General features: G+C 44.8%; 1 protein-coding gene across 1 annotated transcript in view; it reads left to right on the forward strand.

Annotated features, from left to right (window-relative positions):
* Positions 1-12,347, forward strand: part of WRAP73 (WD repeat containing, antisense to TP73) — a 77,162-nt gene extending 64,815 nt beyond the window's left edge. The window contains 4 exon segments of the mRNA XM_089667085.1: positions 3,250-3,355; positions 5,332-5,457; positions 7,402-7,593; positions 11,360-12,347. Of these exon segments, the coding sequence (XP_089523211.1) occupies positions 3,250-3,355; positions 5,332-5,457; positions 7,402-7,593; positions 11,360-11,472 (537 nt within the window). The 3' untranslated portion in view covers positions 11,473-12,347.
* The last annotated feature ends 3,907 nt before the right edge of the window (positions 12,348-16,254 follow it).

Here is a 16,254-nt window from a genome sequence, read left to right on the forward strand (position 1 = left end):
GATGTCTCTTTCCATTTTGCAATATTGTTTGCATGAATTGGAAGATTCTGCTATCAACAGCTCCCGGTGGATTCCTACTGGATTTCCTCTAGTGCAGGTACAGGTTTTCCCAGTTCATTTAGTATGTTGTGTCCCAGGGAGCCCATTTTTAGCTTTATGGAAGCACTTGTGTATTCAGAAGGTTTGCTTTAATTGGTTGCCATCCATGTAACACATATGTGCGGCAGCAGAGAGGGCAGGCTTTAACACCCACACGCCCCACACGCGTCCGCGGTTTCTAAGCTGAGCGTGCGCTCAATGCGCACTTCTAGCACAGTGACCAAGCTGTCATAGATGACTCTCAGTCTCTAGTAATAATCGGGTGTTGGTGGGACTGGCTCCAGATCATGTGATCACAGTGACAGCCAATCACAGAAGTCACATGATCTAGCAGTCCTTTCCACTCCAAATGGACCCTCCTAAATGGATGCTGGCAAGGGGTTAATGTGACCCTGCTGCTAAACTGAAGGTGCCAAAGGATCTCCCTGCAAAGAAAGATAAGTGAATACTTACCAGTCCTGGCTTTTGGGCCATCACTGTGCTCTATAGGACTGGTGGGGGTTTTGTCGAGAAGGACCCCTGAGCACCACAGAGGACACAGGTGCCAGACACTGTTTCCGAAGAGAGTTCAGTTGCTGATTTCAATTCATCACAGCGGTGTTCAGCTATGCAGACATTCGGAGAGGTAAGTAACCTACCAGCATGCCTTTGATGTGTGGCAGGAAACCTATATAAACACAGGGAGAACATGCAAACTCCATGCAGCCTTGGTTTTGAACTGAGGACCCCAGTGCTGCAAGGTAGAAGTTCTAACCACTGTACTCTGACAAAGATGGCTTTCTTGGATATTATACAATAACTAATTACAGATATCCTGTTTCCTTTCTACACTTTCTGATAAGTTTCCACAGTCCCAGCAATTGAATCATATCGCACATGTAGGGGGAATCGTCTGATATTTTGTCAGACTTCAGAGCCAAAAATTTTTTCTCCATGTTCTCGTTTTAAGCACTCTCACCTTCCTGTACAGCTGATTGTGATGCATGTTCTTCTTTTATTAGTTGGCTGTCAAGATTTATTAATATAGAGAAGCTTCCCCACTTTAGGGATCCATGTTGAGGGCTGCGGTTTTCCTGTATGTGACATGTTCTGCAACGCAAGTCAACCATAAACTTTAATTGCACAATACTCATGACAATTCAGAGGTTATGTTTGATTTGCTTTGCGTTTCTTTGGATGCTGAATGTCCTATTGAGATGCATTTGAAAGCTGTATTAAACCCAAAACCAAAAATGTACCATATTGCAGCTTAACAATCCATTAGCTGCATTAGCTATCTTTTTTTTATTTTTTGCCCTATTTTTTCACCTGGTGATCCGGCCAGTAACACACCTTCTGTATTAGAGTGCCCCTGCTCTGGATAAGGGGGTACAGCAGCATTGTCAGTCTGCGGGGAAGGGAATGTTAAATGTAATAGCAGATTTAGATACACTAAAAAATTGAAGCCAAACTCCAGCTAATACTTTATAATCAGTTACATTGTTGCATACATAGTTTGGCTGAAAAAAGACAAAAGTCCATCCAGTTCAACCATAAAATAAATAAAAGTTATCCTATACCCACAGATGATCCAGAAGAAGGCAAATAACCCAGCAAAGCACAATCCAATTTGCTCCTGCAGGGGAAAAAATTCCTTCCTGATCCCCGAGAGGCAATCGGATATTCCCTGGATCAACTTTACCTATAAATGTTATATCCAGTTATATTCTGTGTATCCAAGAAACAATCCAGGACTTTCCTACAGCAATCCAATGAGCTGGCCACAACCAACTCTTGAGGGAGTCTATTCCACATTCTCACAGCTCTTACTGTGAAGAAACCTTTCTGAGTTTGGAGATTAAATCTCTGTTCCTCCAGATGGAAAGAGCGCCCCCTTGTCCTCTGTGATGACCTCAGGGGGCATAACTACACCGAGTTCACTATATGAACCACTGATGTATTTATACATGGAGATCATATCCCCCCTTATGTATTATACATGGAGATCATATCCCCCCTTATGTATTATACATGGAGATCATATCCCCCCTTATGTATTATACATGGAGATCATATCCCCCCTTATGTATTATACATGGAGATCATATCCCCCCTTATGTATTATACATGGAGATCATATCCCCCTTATGTATTATACATGGAGATCATATCCCCCCTTATGTATTATACATGGAGATCATATCCCCCCTTATGTATTATACATGGAGATCATATCCCCCCTTATGTATTATACATGGAGATCATATCCCCCCTTATGTATTATACATGGAGATCATATCCCCCCTTATGTATTATACATGGAGATCATATCCCCCTTATGTATTATACATGGAGATCATATCCCCCCTTATGTATTATACATGGAGATCATATCCCCCCCTTATGTATTATACATGGTGATCATATCCCCCCTTATGTATTATACATGGAGATCATATCCCCCCCTTATGTATTATACATGGAGATCATATCCCCCCCTTATGTATTATACATGGAGATCATACCCCCCTTATGTATTATACATGGAGATCATACCCCCCTTATGTATTATACATGGAGATCATATCCCCCCTTATGTATTATACATGGAGATCATACCCCCCCTTATGTATTATACATGGAGATCATATCCCCCTTATGTATTATACATGGAGATCATATCCCCCCTTATGTATTATACATGGAGATCTTATCAAGCTATTAAGCTTGTGATCTACCAGAACTCCCAGATCCTTCTCCACCATTGACCCCAAACCCCAGATCCTCTCCACCATTGACCCCCCCCCCCAGTTGTACCCCCCTAGTATGTATGATGCATGCATATTCTTAGCCCCCCAAGTGCAGAACCTTACATTTAGCAACATTAAAACTCATTGCCCACATAGCTGCCCAATTACACAGCATTGAGGTCCAACAAAGCCTTTCCTTGTCACATGCTGCGTTTGCTATTTGAAAGCATTTGCATTTGGGGTTTGAAAATAATGCCCCTCAACATCAGCCCTGACATACCAATATTGCATTTTCACATTGAAAACAAAAACAAAAGTATTTTTCCACCAATCTTCAAGCGTTTGACTTTGCCCCACTTCCATGTCATAGCAAGCTGGTCATGTCTTTGTTACATTCCTCTGATCTGTATTTCTATTGCAGGTTGTTTATCGGGAGGTGGACAAATGCCAAACTGCCGTTCCAAGTCAACTGACCTTTCCTCCCCATCGGGGGGCGCCAAGCAGCCTCTTTGCCGTCCACAGTAAATGTGAGTGGTCATGTGACTGTCTTGTCCACACTTTCCATTGCTTTCTGTCTGTTTCACAAAAGGAATTCTCCGTTTTATTATTTTGCCGTTTGCTTTGGCTAACGATGGGAATGGGATAGAGCTCTGCTGATTGGTAGCCAGTCCCAAGTTATGATTTATTTTTTTTTTAGTCGTTTTAAGCACTTCCCATCCAGCCGTTGTATATAAACGGCCGGACGGTGGCAGTGCAGGGGCAGGTGGCCGTTCATAAATGGCCTCCCCGCACCCTGCTTGTGCACGCTCCCTGGGAGCGTGTCCTCCAGACACAGTGGAACACCGATCATCGAACGGGACCTCTGTGCGAGGTTTCGATCATGTGATCACTGATTGGCCAATCAGTGATCACATGCAGAGTAGTAAGCAAGATGTCACTTCTGTCATCATTGCTTACTACGTGGGAAATCTGTGAATGATCACAGAGGTCACATGGTACAGGGCTATTCACAACAGCCTTGTACCATGTGACAAGCTGTGGCCAATCACAGCTCACACAGTATTTCTCAATTGCTGCAAGAATGCAGCCAGAGAGAAGGAGAAATGATTGCTTTTACAGCCTTTATGGGTGTAAAAGAAATCAGTGTAAAAAAAAAAAAATCTTAATCACCCCCCACAAGCAGTACAGTGTCACCGTGGTTACATTGTACTGCTAGGGTGACAGTATGTAAAAAAAAAAAAAAGAAAAAAAACAATAATATAAAAAAAAAAGAAAAATGTAAAAAAAAAATGTTTAAAAATTATAATTTCTGGTTATAAACTAGTTTGGGTTATTTTTTTATAACTGAATACATTTTGGCCAATATTTATACCGAAATATTTATTTGCAAAATTTTATAAGAAAAACACTTTTTTTTCAAACTTTTTGGACTTTTTCATTTACATAGCAAAAAAAATAAAAATCCCAGCGTTGAATAAATACCACCAAAATAAAGCTTTATCTGTCTCAAAAAAATGCTAAAAAAAAAATTCATATAGGTACAGTGTTGCATGACCGCGCAACAAAGTGTGATAGCGCTGAAAGCTGAAAATTGGCCTGGACAGGAAGGGGGGGAAAGTGTCCGGACTGGAAGTGGTTAAGGCAGAAGAAATTGTGAAATTGGATTTTTGCAGGGACTGCTTTACTGAATAAAAGAATGGAAGATTTTGGAAGAGTGGATTTCAGTGGAATCAGTGATCACATGATCAGGACCTCGCAGAGAGGTCCCGTACGACGATCTGTGTTTCACTGTGTCCAGAGGACACAGCGGGCACCGGATCGCGGCGGCGTGCGCTCCCAGGGAGCGTGCACAAGCAGGGGGTGGGGAGTCCGTTTATAAGCGGCCACCCGCCCCTGCACTGCCACTGTCCGGCCGTTTATATACGATGGCCGGACGGGAAGTGGTTAAGGCCTTGTTAACACGAGCGTACACCCACGCTTGCCCACATGGAGAAGCACAGTTGTTTCCTGCATCCTTGTGCAGGCAATCCCACAGACCATGTGTGTTCAGGGCTGTGCACCTGCATGGCTGTCAGATTGGGAGACACGGCTGTGTCCGTGCCACCCGCTACGTCCCAATTGACACGATTGGAACTGCCAGCTGATGGATGCACAAGAACACCTGTGCATCCCCAAGCGGCAAACGTGGCCCCCGCATGGATGTACACTGTAGTATCCCCCGTGAATGAGGCCAAATAACTACAGCTGTAGTCATCAATTGTCATCTATTAAAGTTTCTTTGCATTATAAATCTTGTGCGTTTATATAAACAAACATAAAACGTCGGTTGAAAATATGATGGCTGTTTTCACAACAATTGTGATAGTTGGGGTTTATTTTACCATCTGCCAGCTGAGAATTCCCATTGTGAGATCGATGGTTGTAGATTGGTGATTGGAAGCATGGTGTGATATCAGATGTGCTTTCTGCCTCCTACATTTTTTTTACTTTTTTTTCCCTCCAGATGAGCTGGCTGAGCTGCCTGTGTCTTTACGCACCATCAAACCTGACACGGATCGTGCAAATCCAGAATTGGGCATCGGAATGCTGGCGTTCAGTCCTGACAATCGCTACTTGGCAACCAAAAATGGTACATTGATCTATCCGCCTATTCCTGCAGGGGAAGACAGGAGGCAGTAGAGGAGCAGATGTGCCTTCCTGGGCACAGGAGGTTTGAGCGCTAGCTCCGTATACGACAGGAAAAAACCATCGGGGTTCTAACCCTTCTTCCGAAAAATGTTTGGGCTTTAGGGACAGTTTAGGGCTGCAGCACACGGGTGCATTCCACCTTGCAGTATCTTGGTGCCCGGTAGCCTCTAGCGCTGTATACAGCTGCCCATAAACATGAATGGGTGGTTGTATGCAGGTATGAATAATAACCCAAAACATTTTTATGCGCTGCCAAAAACAATAATGAGCTAATGTAAAAATAATAGAATAGAATAGCAACAAAAAATTCAGCAGAAATGCATGTCTAACAAATGATGACTGATTTGCATGTTCATGAGGGAAATAAGTATTTGATCCCCTATCATTCAGCAGGATTTCTGGCTCCCAGGTGTCTCTCATACAGGTAACAAGCTGGGATTATAAGCAGTCTCTTAAAGGGAGTGCTGCTAATCTCATTTTGTTACCTGTATAAATGACACCTGTCCACAGGAGCAATCAAACCATCAGATTACAAACTCCCCACCATGGTAAAGACCAAAGAGCTGTCCAAGGATGTCAGGGACAAGATTATAGACCTACACAAGGCTGGACTGGGCTACCAAACTATGGCCAAGCAGCTTGGTGAGAAGGTGACAACAGTTGGTGCAATCATTCCCAAATGGAAGAAACACAAAACAAGTGTCAGTCTCCCTAGGTCTGGTGCACCATGCAAGATCTCACCTCGTGGAGTGTCAATGATCATGAGAACAGTGAGGAATCATCCCAGAACTACACGTGAGGATCTTGTCAATGATCTCCAGGCAGCTGGGACCACAGTCACCAAGAAAACAATTGGTAACACACTACGCCGACAAGGACTGAAATCCTGCAGTGCCCGCAAGGTCCCTCTGCTCAAGAAAGCACATGTCCAGGCCCGGCTGAAGTCTGCCACTGAACATCTGAATGATGCAGAGGAGGACTGGTTGAAAGTGTTGTGGTCAGATGAGACCAAAATCCAGCTCTTTGGCATCAACTCAACTCGCCCTGTTTGGAGGAGGAGGAATGCTGCCTATGACCCCAAGAACACCATCCCAACTGTGAAACATGGTGGTGGAAACATTCTGCTTTGGGGGTGTTTTTCTGCTAAGGGGACAGGACAACTGCACCGCATCAAAGGGATGATGGACGGGGCAATGTACCGTCAAATCTTGGGTGAGAACCTTCTTCCTTCAGCCAGGGCATTGAAAATGGGTCGTGTATGGGTGTTCCAGCATGACAATGACCCAAAACACACGGCTAAGGCAACAAAGGAGCGGCTCAAGAAGAAGCACATTAAGGTCCTGCAGTGGCCTAGCCAGTCTCCAGACCTTAATCCGAATGAAAATCTGTGGTATTGAGCTGAAAGTTCGAGTTGCCGAACATCAGCCACCAAACCTTAATGCCTTGGAGAGGATCTGCCAAGAGGAGTGGGCCAAAATCCCTCCTGAGATGTGTGCAAACCTGGGGGCCAACTCCACGAAACATCTGACCTCTGTGATTGCCAACAAGGGATTTGCTACCAAGTACTAAGTCATGTTTTGTGAAGGGGATCAAATCCTTCTTTCCCTCATGAACATGCAGATCAGTCATCATTTGTTAGACGCATTTCTGCTGAATGTTATGTTGCTATTCTGTCTCTCAGTGTTACACCGAACATTCGATTTTTAGACCGATCATTTCTTTGTGAGGGGCGAACATTCAAAATCAGCCGGGGCGCAAATACGCATCTCCTTCACTGTATATATGTGTGTGTGTATATATATAATATTTCATCAGCTGCAGGGAGTTGGAAATGTAGAATCTCATAATGTGTACTGGCTCTTCTAATTTTTGCTGTGTCTTTCAGATAACATGCCGTATTGTGTGTGGATCTGGGACATCCAGAAGATGAGGCTGTCGGTAGTGTTAGAGCAGACGTCAGCTGTGCGCTCTTTTCACTGGGACCCCATCCAGCCTCGTCTGGCTATCTGCACAGGAAATAGCAGAGTGTATTTGTGGTCCCCCAGCGGCTGTGTCTCCGTCCATGTACCTGTAGAAGGTAAACCGCGCAATAGTAATTTAGGGACGCCTTGTATTATCTTTCTTATATGGCATATAGTATATCCATAGTGCTTTACCAAGAACGTTGAACTGCTCTCATCAGTCCCTGTGCCATGAGAGCTTACAATCTTTTGTCTACCACTGCCATAAATAGATGTTTTGGGGTTACGGGAAGAAACTGAAGTCATTGGAATGATATACAGACATATATCATTAAAGATGAATTCTGGGGCAAATTCAAAATTACCCCTGCTGCCCCTTCCCCGGTCTTCCCCAACACACACTGCGAGGGTTAAGTGCTCATTTTTTTGTCTAAGGCACCAAAAATTAAAAAAAAATCATTTTTACTTACCTACCTCTCACTGTCCTGGTGCTTTCCTCTTCCCTCTGACGCTTCGGGTTGTAGCCGGACCCTTGGCGTCCTCACAATGCAGGACTGTTGGTCCTGCATCGTAGGTGACAGATCAGAGTGCAACCGACGGAAGAAGCGCTGAAGTAGACAAGATTTTGGGTGACAAGTCGTATAGAAAGCGCCTATGGTGGCAAGGGATAAGATCGATATAATTGCTTTTTATTGGTACTTTAGGCAAGAATGAGCATTTAAGCCTTGCAGTGCGGGGGGAGCCGCAAATCAAAGTTAGTTTAGTCATTTCCCCACGGTTCAGCTTTAGGCTTATGCAGGCCATAGACGGGTTGTTTATCAGCCGAATTTTCTTCCGCACAAAAAATTGGACCATATTCACGCCGTTAGTGGGTTAGTGGGCAATACTGTTGGCCGTTTTCCACGGATCTAGTTTATTTTTACCGGTCATGCTGGAAAATCCACGAAAAACGGCCGTTTTTTGTGGACATTGGTGGCAGCATCGGTGCCAGCAACGACCGATTGTTCGTTTATCGGCCGACAATTCAGCCGGTAAACGACCCGTCTATGGCCCGCCTTATTTTGTGAATTTCACAAACAAACAAAGGATTTCCTAGCAACACCTACCAGCCAGCCTGCAAAACAACCTATTTGGCCCTGTCTAACAGTTTGTTTTCAAAATAGAGGGTTTTGTTTGCACACGTTTGCAAATACATGCGTAAGCCGCAGTCCCGCGTTAGAAGTCCTCTGTATACTGTTCTGTCTCTCCAATCTAGGCATTGATAGTGTGATCTCTGTAACTTACAGTTGTGATGAGATAGCGATAACTCTAATCTTAGTTGGATACCACAGTCAGTGACTCAATCGATAAGACATCTTGTAGATCTTGTGAAGTTTATTCCATAACTGAGAGAATCTTACAACAATGAACATTCGATAGGTCACAAGATCATAATGTTTCCTGCTCCATGACATGAGGCTAGAGCTGCAATGCATTAACTAGTTGCCGACCGCAGATAGCCGAATGACGGCTGCACTGCAGCCGGCCAGTTCTGGGTGGACGTCATATGACGTCCTCCCAGAACGCGCTCTCCTGCGCGCCCCAGGGGGCGCACACCCGGCGATCTCCGTGATCGCTGTGTCCTACGGACACAGCTGATCACGTGATGTGGTAAAAGGCCAATCACAGCGGCCTTTTACCACATGATCAGCCGTGTCCAATGACACGCTGATCACTGGGAAATTCAATTGCACTTTCCTCACGCTGTCAGATCGTGAGGAAAGTACTGCCGAGAACAGGCAGTAGTCAGAGCGGGGATCGGCACCGATCATCAGGGCACTGATGATCAGTGCTCTGATGATCAGTGCCCAGCAGTGCCACCCACAAGTTCCGCCCACCTGTGCCCAGCAGTGCGCCCACTAGCTTCGCCCACCTGTGCCCAGCAGATCACCCACCTGTGCCTAGCAGTGCACCCACCTGTGCCACTCTGCAGTGTCACACACCTGTGCCCAGAAGTGCCACCTACCTGTGCCCAGCAGTGCCACCCACCTGTGCCACCCACCTGTGCCCACCCACCAGTGCAGCCCAGCTGTGCTACCAGTCAGTGCCACCAGTCAGTGCCCAGCGGTTGTGCCAGTCAGTGCCGCCAGTCAGTGCCCAGCAGTGATGCCAGTCAGTGCCGTCTATCCGTACCCATCATCAGTGTCACCTATCAGTGCCGCCTATCAGTGCTGCATATTAGTGCCGCCTATCCGTGCCACCTCATTAGTACTGCCTATCAGTGCCGCCTATCCGTGCCACCTCATTAGTACTGCCTATCAGTGCCCATCAGTGCTGCCTCATCAACGCACATCAGTGAAGGAGAAAAATTACCTGTTTGAAAAATTTTATAATAGAAACAAAGAAACTTTTTTTTTTTTCTTCAAATTTTTTGCATTTTTTTGTTTATAGCGCAAAAAGTAAAGCGCCCAGTGGCGATTAAATACCACCAAAGGAAAGCTCTATTTGTGAGAAAAAAATGATCAAAATTTCATATGGGTACAATGTTGCATGACCGCGCAATTGTCAATCAAAGCGCGGCAGCGCTGAAAGCTGAAAATTGGCCTGGTAAATAAGGGGGTATAAGTGCCCGGTAGGCAAGTGGTTAATGGGAAAGGGGGAGGGCTATCTATACAGCATTAACTAAACCAAAGGAAAGGGAGGAGCAGAAACAAAATATAGAAACACTTAAAGTCATATGACAGTCATGTAAAACATGACATATACTATGGACCGAACTCTAAAATTTCCAGAGCCTCCATAGTAGGAGCACATATATCAATGGCTAGGTTAAGGACAGGTGTGCCTGGAGGAGCCCATCCCTCCTTAAAGGTACAGGGACACCCGTGAATGCAGAATATAACTGGATATAACATTTATAGGTAAAGTTGATCCAGGGAATATCTGATTGCCTCTCGGGGGATCAGGAAGGATTTTTTTTCCCAGCAGGAGCAAATTGGATCGTGCTTTGCTGGGTTTTTTTGCCTTCCTCTGGATCAACTGTGGGTGTAGGATTATAACTCTTTTTCTTTCTTTCTTTTTTTATTTTATGGTTGAACTGCATGGACTTTTGTCTTTTTTTCAGCCAGACTAACTATGTGACGCCCAGCTATAGCAAAACAACAGCAAAGGCATCCAGTGCATCCAAATTAGCCACCTGCACCACAAAATGGCAACCGTCCCAACCTAGAACCAGCCTTAGCAGTAAGGTGCACATGGAAGGGCAATGCACTTCACAAACAAAGGATTTCCCAGCAACACGTACCAGATAGCCTGCAAAACATCCAATTTGGCCCTAACAGTTTGCTTTAAAAACAGGGGGTTTTGTTGGCACGTGTTTGCAAATACATGCGTAAGCCGCATTCCCGCGTCAAGGAGCCTCTGTATACTGTGCACCGAACTCTACAATTTCAAGAACCTATTTTGTGAATTTAGCAGTAGGGTTTACATCTTCACTTTTTCAAAGCCACATGACAGTGGACTTTTCCTTTACGCTCACTTTTTGTTGGTTGATTTGGTTTATAGTAATTCAGGCCATAGACGGTTCGTTTATCGGCTGATTTTTTGTCTGAAAGAATAATCGGGCGATTTTTGCACCGTTATTGGGGCAATGTCATCGGCCGATTTTCGAGGTTCCTCCTCATTTCTTTTATCGGTCATGCTGGAAAATGTGCGGAAAAACGGCTGATTTTCGCAATCATGGTGGCAACAGAATGACCGATGTTTCGTTTTTCAGCCGAAAAAGCCGATAAACGAACCGTCTATGGCCTGCATTAGTGTTCTGTTGGACTTCTTTGGTTCTTAGTAGGACCACTTATCTCAACAACACCAGCTCCACCTTTTAATATGTTTTTCTGGTTTCAGATAATTTCAGTGTCCTGTCCCTGTCTTGGCATCCTCTGGGAGAAGACTCGTTGCTGCTTCTTGGCAAGGATCATCTGTGTCTGTGTTACCTGGAGTCCGAAGATGAAAGGTGATGTCATGAAGATACCGTTCCAAAAAAAACAAAACATGTTTACATGATCGCTCTTCCCTTTTACCAGCAGATGTCTGGCTATAAATGAACTGACACTAGTCTGTTATACCTTTCCATGGCGGGGTATATTCAGCATGGCCAAGTGCAGTGTAGCATGCAGAAATGATCTGATATATGCTCTGGTGACTTTAAACTCTCTGAACTTCCCCAATATGCCAAGTTTTACCTTATGCCAGACTTTTCTATAAATGCCAATCTCTAGAAGATGCAACATGTCCCCCATCAGTAGTTTTTGTGCGGTAACAAGGCACAGCCATTTTGACGCAAATTATTTCAATGTGCCATCAGGACAATGGAGTAGTTTTCATCAAGATGAGGTTTCATAGTTACAGGGGTGGGTTGAGGTTAAAGGTAAACCCTGAGCCCCCGTTCACACCAAGTGCAGCTTTGAAGTTGCGTTTCTTCAGCGTGATTTCAAAGCCACTGATCAGCGCTGCTTGGGGACATCTATGCAACTTCATACACAGATGTCAATGCAAGTCGCACATGAAATCGCAAAAACAGTGCAGGAGCCTTTCTCAAAGTTGCTGCGACTCGCAGCAATTTTGAATGGTTCCATAGCTACAAATAGGGTGCAACTTGTAACGCAACTTTGATCCGTCAAGTCGCATGATAATTTGCACCCTAAGCGAAGCGGGGCTAACTCTTTAAACACCCCCACGTAAAATTTTATTTATATATATATATACACACACCTGTAACATCATCGGATGGGCCGGGAAACCCTTGAAAAAAATTAGAATTAAAAAAAATTAAATAAAAATTGTATGTATATATTGTATATGTATATATTGTGTGTGTATGTATGTGTGTGTATATATATATATATATATATATATATATATATATATATATATATATATATATATATATATATGTGTGTATGTATATTATAATTTTTATTTGTCTAATTCTAATTTTTTTCAAGGGTTTCCCGGCCCATCCGATGATGTTGCAGGTCAATTGGTTAGCCTCGGAGGTTTTTACTGCTGAACTAACAGGCACCCCCAAACTGACATGTGAATGAAGCCTGGTGCAGTGATACTCTGAGCCCAGCCCAGGGCTCAAAGGATGTGGTGTGAAATGGCCGAAATTCAGTTTAAAGCGGAGTTCCACTCAACCTATGAAAAAATAAAAGTCAGCAGCTACAAAAACTGTAGCTGCTGACTTTTAAAAAAACAGCCACTTACCTGTCCCTCGGTCCCGCGGTGTGTCCCCCACAGCTCATTTCACCGGTTGTCCTGTTTTCCAGGAGGCCGGCATCTTCAGTGTGGGCACCCGGCTGTGATAGCTTGCGGCTTCCCAGCCGGGTACCCACGGCACATGCGCGAGTAGAGCTGCGCTTCATGAATGGTCCTGTAGTCTTCTGGGACCTGTCACGTGTCCCAAAAGACTACAGGGAGGACACCTTCCGCTTCCCATTGCCAAGGCGATGACCGGAAGTGGGAGCTGGTACTTGTCAAATTCGGGTACCTGCTCCCCAAAGGTGCCAATCCTTAATGGGGAGTGGGGTAGCAGTCCTTAAAGCTAAACTTCCCCTTTTGGGTGGAGCTCCGCTTTAATAGATGACATCTAGTGGACGATAGGAATTACTACATGGGACAGCCCTAGATATTGTTGGTAAGGAATAGGTTCACCTTTAGCAACATGCTACATCTGTATTCCGGATGTAGCATGTCACTAAAGCAGCGGCGTCTGGACCCCGTCACATGGGTCATTTTGAGGTACGACTGGAAGTGACTATAGGTCACAGGATTCCATGTCAGGTTTTTTCCAGACTCTGTTCCATAACAGGTTAGCCACGGAGAACTTTCCAGGTCCACATCCTATGGCATTGCCTCAGCACGTATCCTGTCTCTGAAGACGCACTCCATGTGTAGGACAGAGTTGGTGAGCACGTTTTTATAGATGGAAATTTACACAGAGAACAGAAACATTACAGAAGTATAGTCAGACGGAGATTGAGGCCACATTTTTTTTTTTTCATGTTCATTGTAGTGGCATTCGAGGACTAGATGGAGAAGTTTGGTCTAGCGGTGTGTGTTAGATTTGGACCCTCCAGAACACATAGGAGTCCATGTTCATAGAATGTAAATTGTGATGTAAATAGTGCCGATCTAATTTATGTTTGTCAATAAACTTTACATTTTCATTTGTAGTATTTGTCATATTTGTGTGTAATATGTAATGTGGATACAACAGATGTAGACTTTAATGGAACTTGCTTTTAAAGTTGAATTATAGGCAAAATTTTTTTTTCTCCACGTTGGAAGGGTTATTTTGCAGCGTGCATCTCTTTGGATATGGGACAGAAGGGAAACCTCCCCAGACAGGTTGGGAGAAGGAATCACTGCAAATTAAGAAATCCCTTGGGAACCTCCAGGTCACCAGAACTAGTGTCCCCATTGGAAGATTTCCTTTTTATTACTTTTTTGGGAACAACTCAAAATTTGGGATTTTCTTTTACTTTTAATGATAATGTAAACAGGACAAATAGAGAGGGGGAATCTCCCTAATGGGGGCACAGACAGCAATACAATCCTGACACGGGCTCTAGTCCCTCTCCACTATATAAGTTTTCCTGTAATTATACTTTAAGGGTGCAAGATCTGGGTCATCCTCCTCCTCGCTTTTGCATAGTCACTGACCTGACACAAATATACAACTAGTCAATGATGGGATGGGTATGATCGCCCAAAGCTTGCACCTTAAAGGCTGAGTTCCTTTATCAGGAAAACCTGCTTTTTTTTTTTTTTTTTTTTTTTTTGCTGGGGCCTCAAAGAGTATTGCATGAGTGACCAATTAATGCCGCATGAGTGATCAATGGATGCCGCATGCAGTGTCCGACTCCAAATGCTCTGTCCATTCCTCCATGTGGGCTTTCAGTTGCAGAGCTGGGAGGTAGTGCCAGTAGATTATCAATGCAGTGATTACCACCCTTGTAATCCACTGAGATCTACAAGTCCATCTGCTGCAATGGCAGGCAGGCGATTATAGTTCGTTCACTCATAGAACTACTAAGTTGAAAAAGTGACAGTGGCTGTGTCAGGGACCCCAGATCTTTCCGCGGCGCACGGGTCTGCGCATGCTCGGTATGCCCAGCTGCACTAGCGTGCGAGCATTGGGACCTGGGCACCCACGACGGCAGCGGCGGTCGCGCATGTGCACTCGCGATCGCGGATGCGCGCCTGGCACCAATCAGGGCGCCCTATTTAAACAGGTCAGGTCTATGCTCTAATTGCCGTATGGTCTTATCTGTATCCTGTGTTCCTGAATTAGATTGCTTGTTGCCGACCCTGCCTGACCTTGATTTGCTGACTATCTCCTGCTCTGATCCCTGGCTTGCCTGACCATTCTCCTGTCTAACCCCGCACGTTTTGATCTCCTGTTACCGAACCCGGCCTGTGACCAGTTTATCCTTCTGCCTACCGCTTGTACCGTCCTGCCTCCACCGCTACTGACTCGGCCTGTCCGACTCCGCTCTCTCTACTTCCTTACATTAGACTCTCACCTGCTATACACCTCCAGTGGTGCTTCTACCACAGCTGGGTGCACCTAGGGGCCGCGACCTGGTTTCGGCCTGCTCCAAGTCCATCCCCACCATCAGGGGCCCATGCAAGTCTTTAGGGCTGCAAGCAGGTGTAGTACGCGGCATGGTGGTGCAGAATTTACAGGGCTAAATCAGGCCATGAGGAGGCTACATATCACCTCCTCATCACCTGTCAAATGGCCTCTGAAAAGTAATCTACCACAGTTCACTTTTCAGTAGCGGCTAGGGAAGCTACACATGTGAACAAGCCATTAGAGCAGGGGTGTCAAACTGGCGGCAGAAAACAATTATCACAAATTGGCTGTCCGGTTGATCTCATGATCAGCAGCTCGTCCTACTGGCTCTTGATCGCCACTCTGTGACCAGGAGGTATTGGTGACAGTGTGGTCAAGGCGCTGGGGGTGCATGATTGAGCGCTCTCCTAATGCAAAACAGCAACACATAAATGTGACAATGTGAATGTGTGACTGCCCTGGGAAGGTGGTAAAGATCGCTCTGTGCATATCTGTGTCCATTTCAAAAGGCGTTGGAGACGCGACTCACGGAGACAAGAAAAATAAAATCTTTTAGCATTATCAAAGCAGAACTAAAGTCAAAACTTTTTTTTTTTCCTTGGATAGAGTATTGGAGGGTTAGATCCTCTGTCAGCTTTATTTTTGCCAACTGTGTCTCTTTGGGGGCTTTCCCCTCACTTCCTGTCTCATATCCAAAACCGGAAATGAGGGGAAATCCCTTTAAGTGGGCTATAATACCTGGGTGCGGGAAGGTCTGCCTAGTCATATCACGACTTATCATCCTGGTATAACGCTCCTCAAGTAAGTCCAGCGATACACCAGTACCTTATTGGTCCTTGTTGGGCATATATGTAGCCTGTGGACTGCATGAAAAAAGAGAACCTAACAGATTCCTCTATTTTCATTGATCTCTGCTAAAAAAAAGTGAAAAACATACATGCTGAACCATGGGAGCGATTCGCTCACTGACCATGTTAGGTCCACATGCATTGGCATATGTGTTTTTTTTTTTTCTTTAACTGGGGATGAGAAATCTCCTCCACAAGCGCTGACATATGTATATATGTAACACCCTGTTGCTGTCAGAATAAACATTTCAGTGCTGCAGCTGATAACTGTTGTTGTTTGCTTTGCAAGAACAGCAAACAGTAAAACACAG

The sequence above is a fragment of the Staurois parvus genome, unplaced genomic scaffold (genome assembly GCF_062004578.1).
Source record: "Staurois parvus isolate SC_StPar_1 unplaced genomic scaffold, SC_StPar_1.0 ptg003011l, whole genome shotgun sequence".
Classification (NCBI taxonomy): domain Eukaryota; kingdom Metazoa; phylum Chordata; class Amphibia; order Anura; family Ranidae; genus Staurois; species Staurois parvus.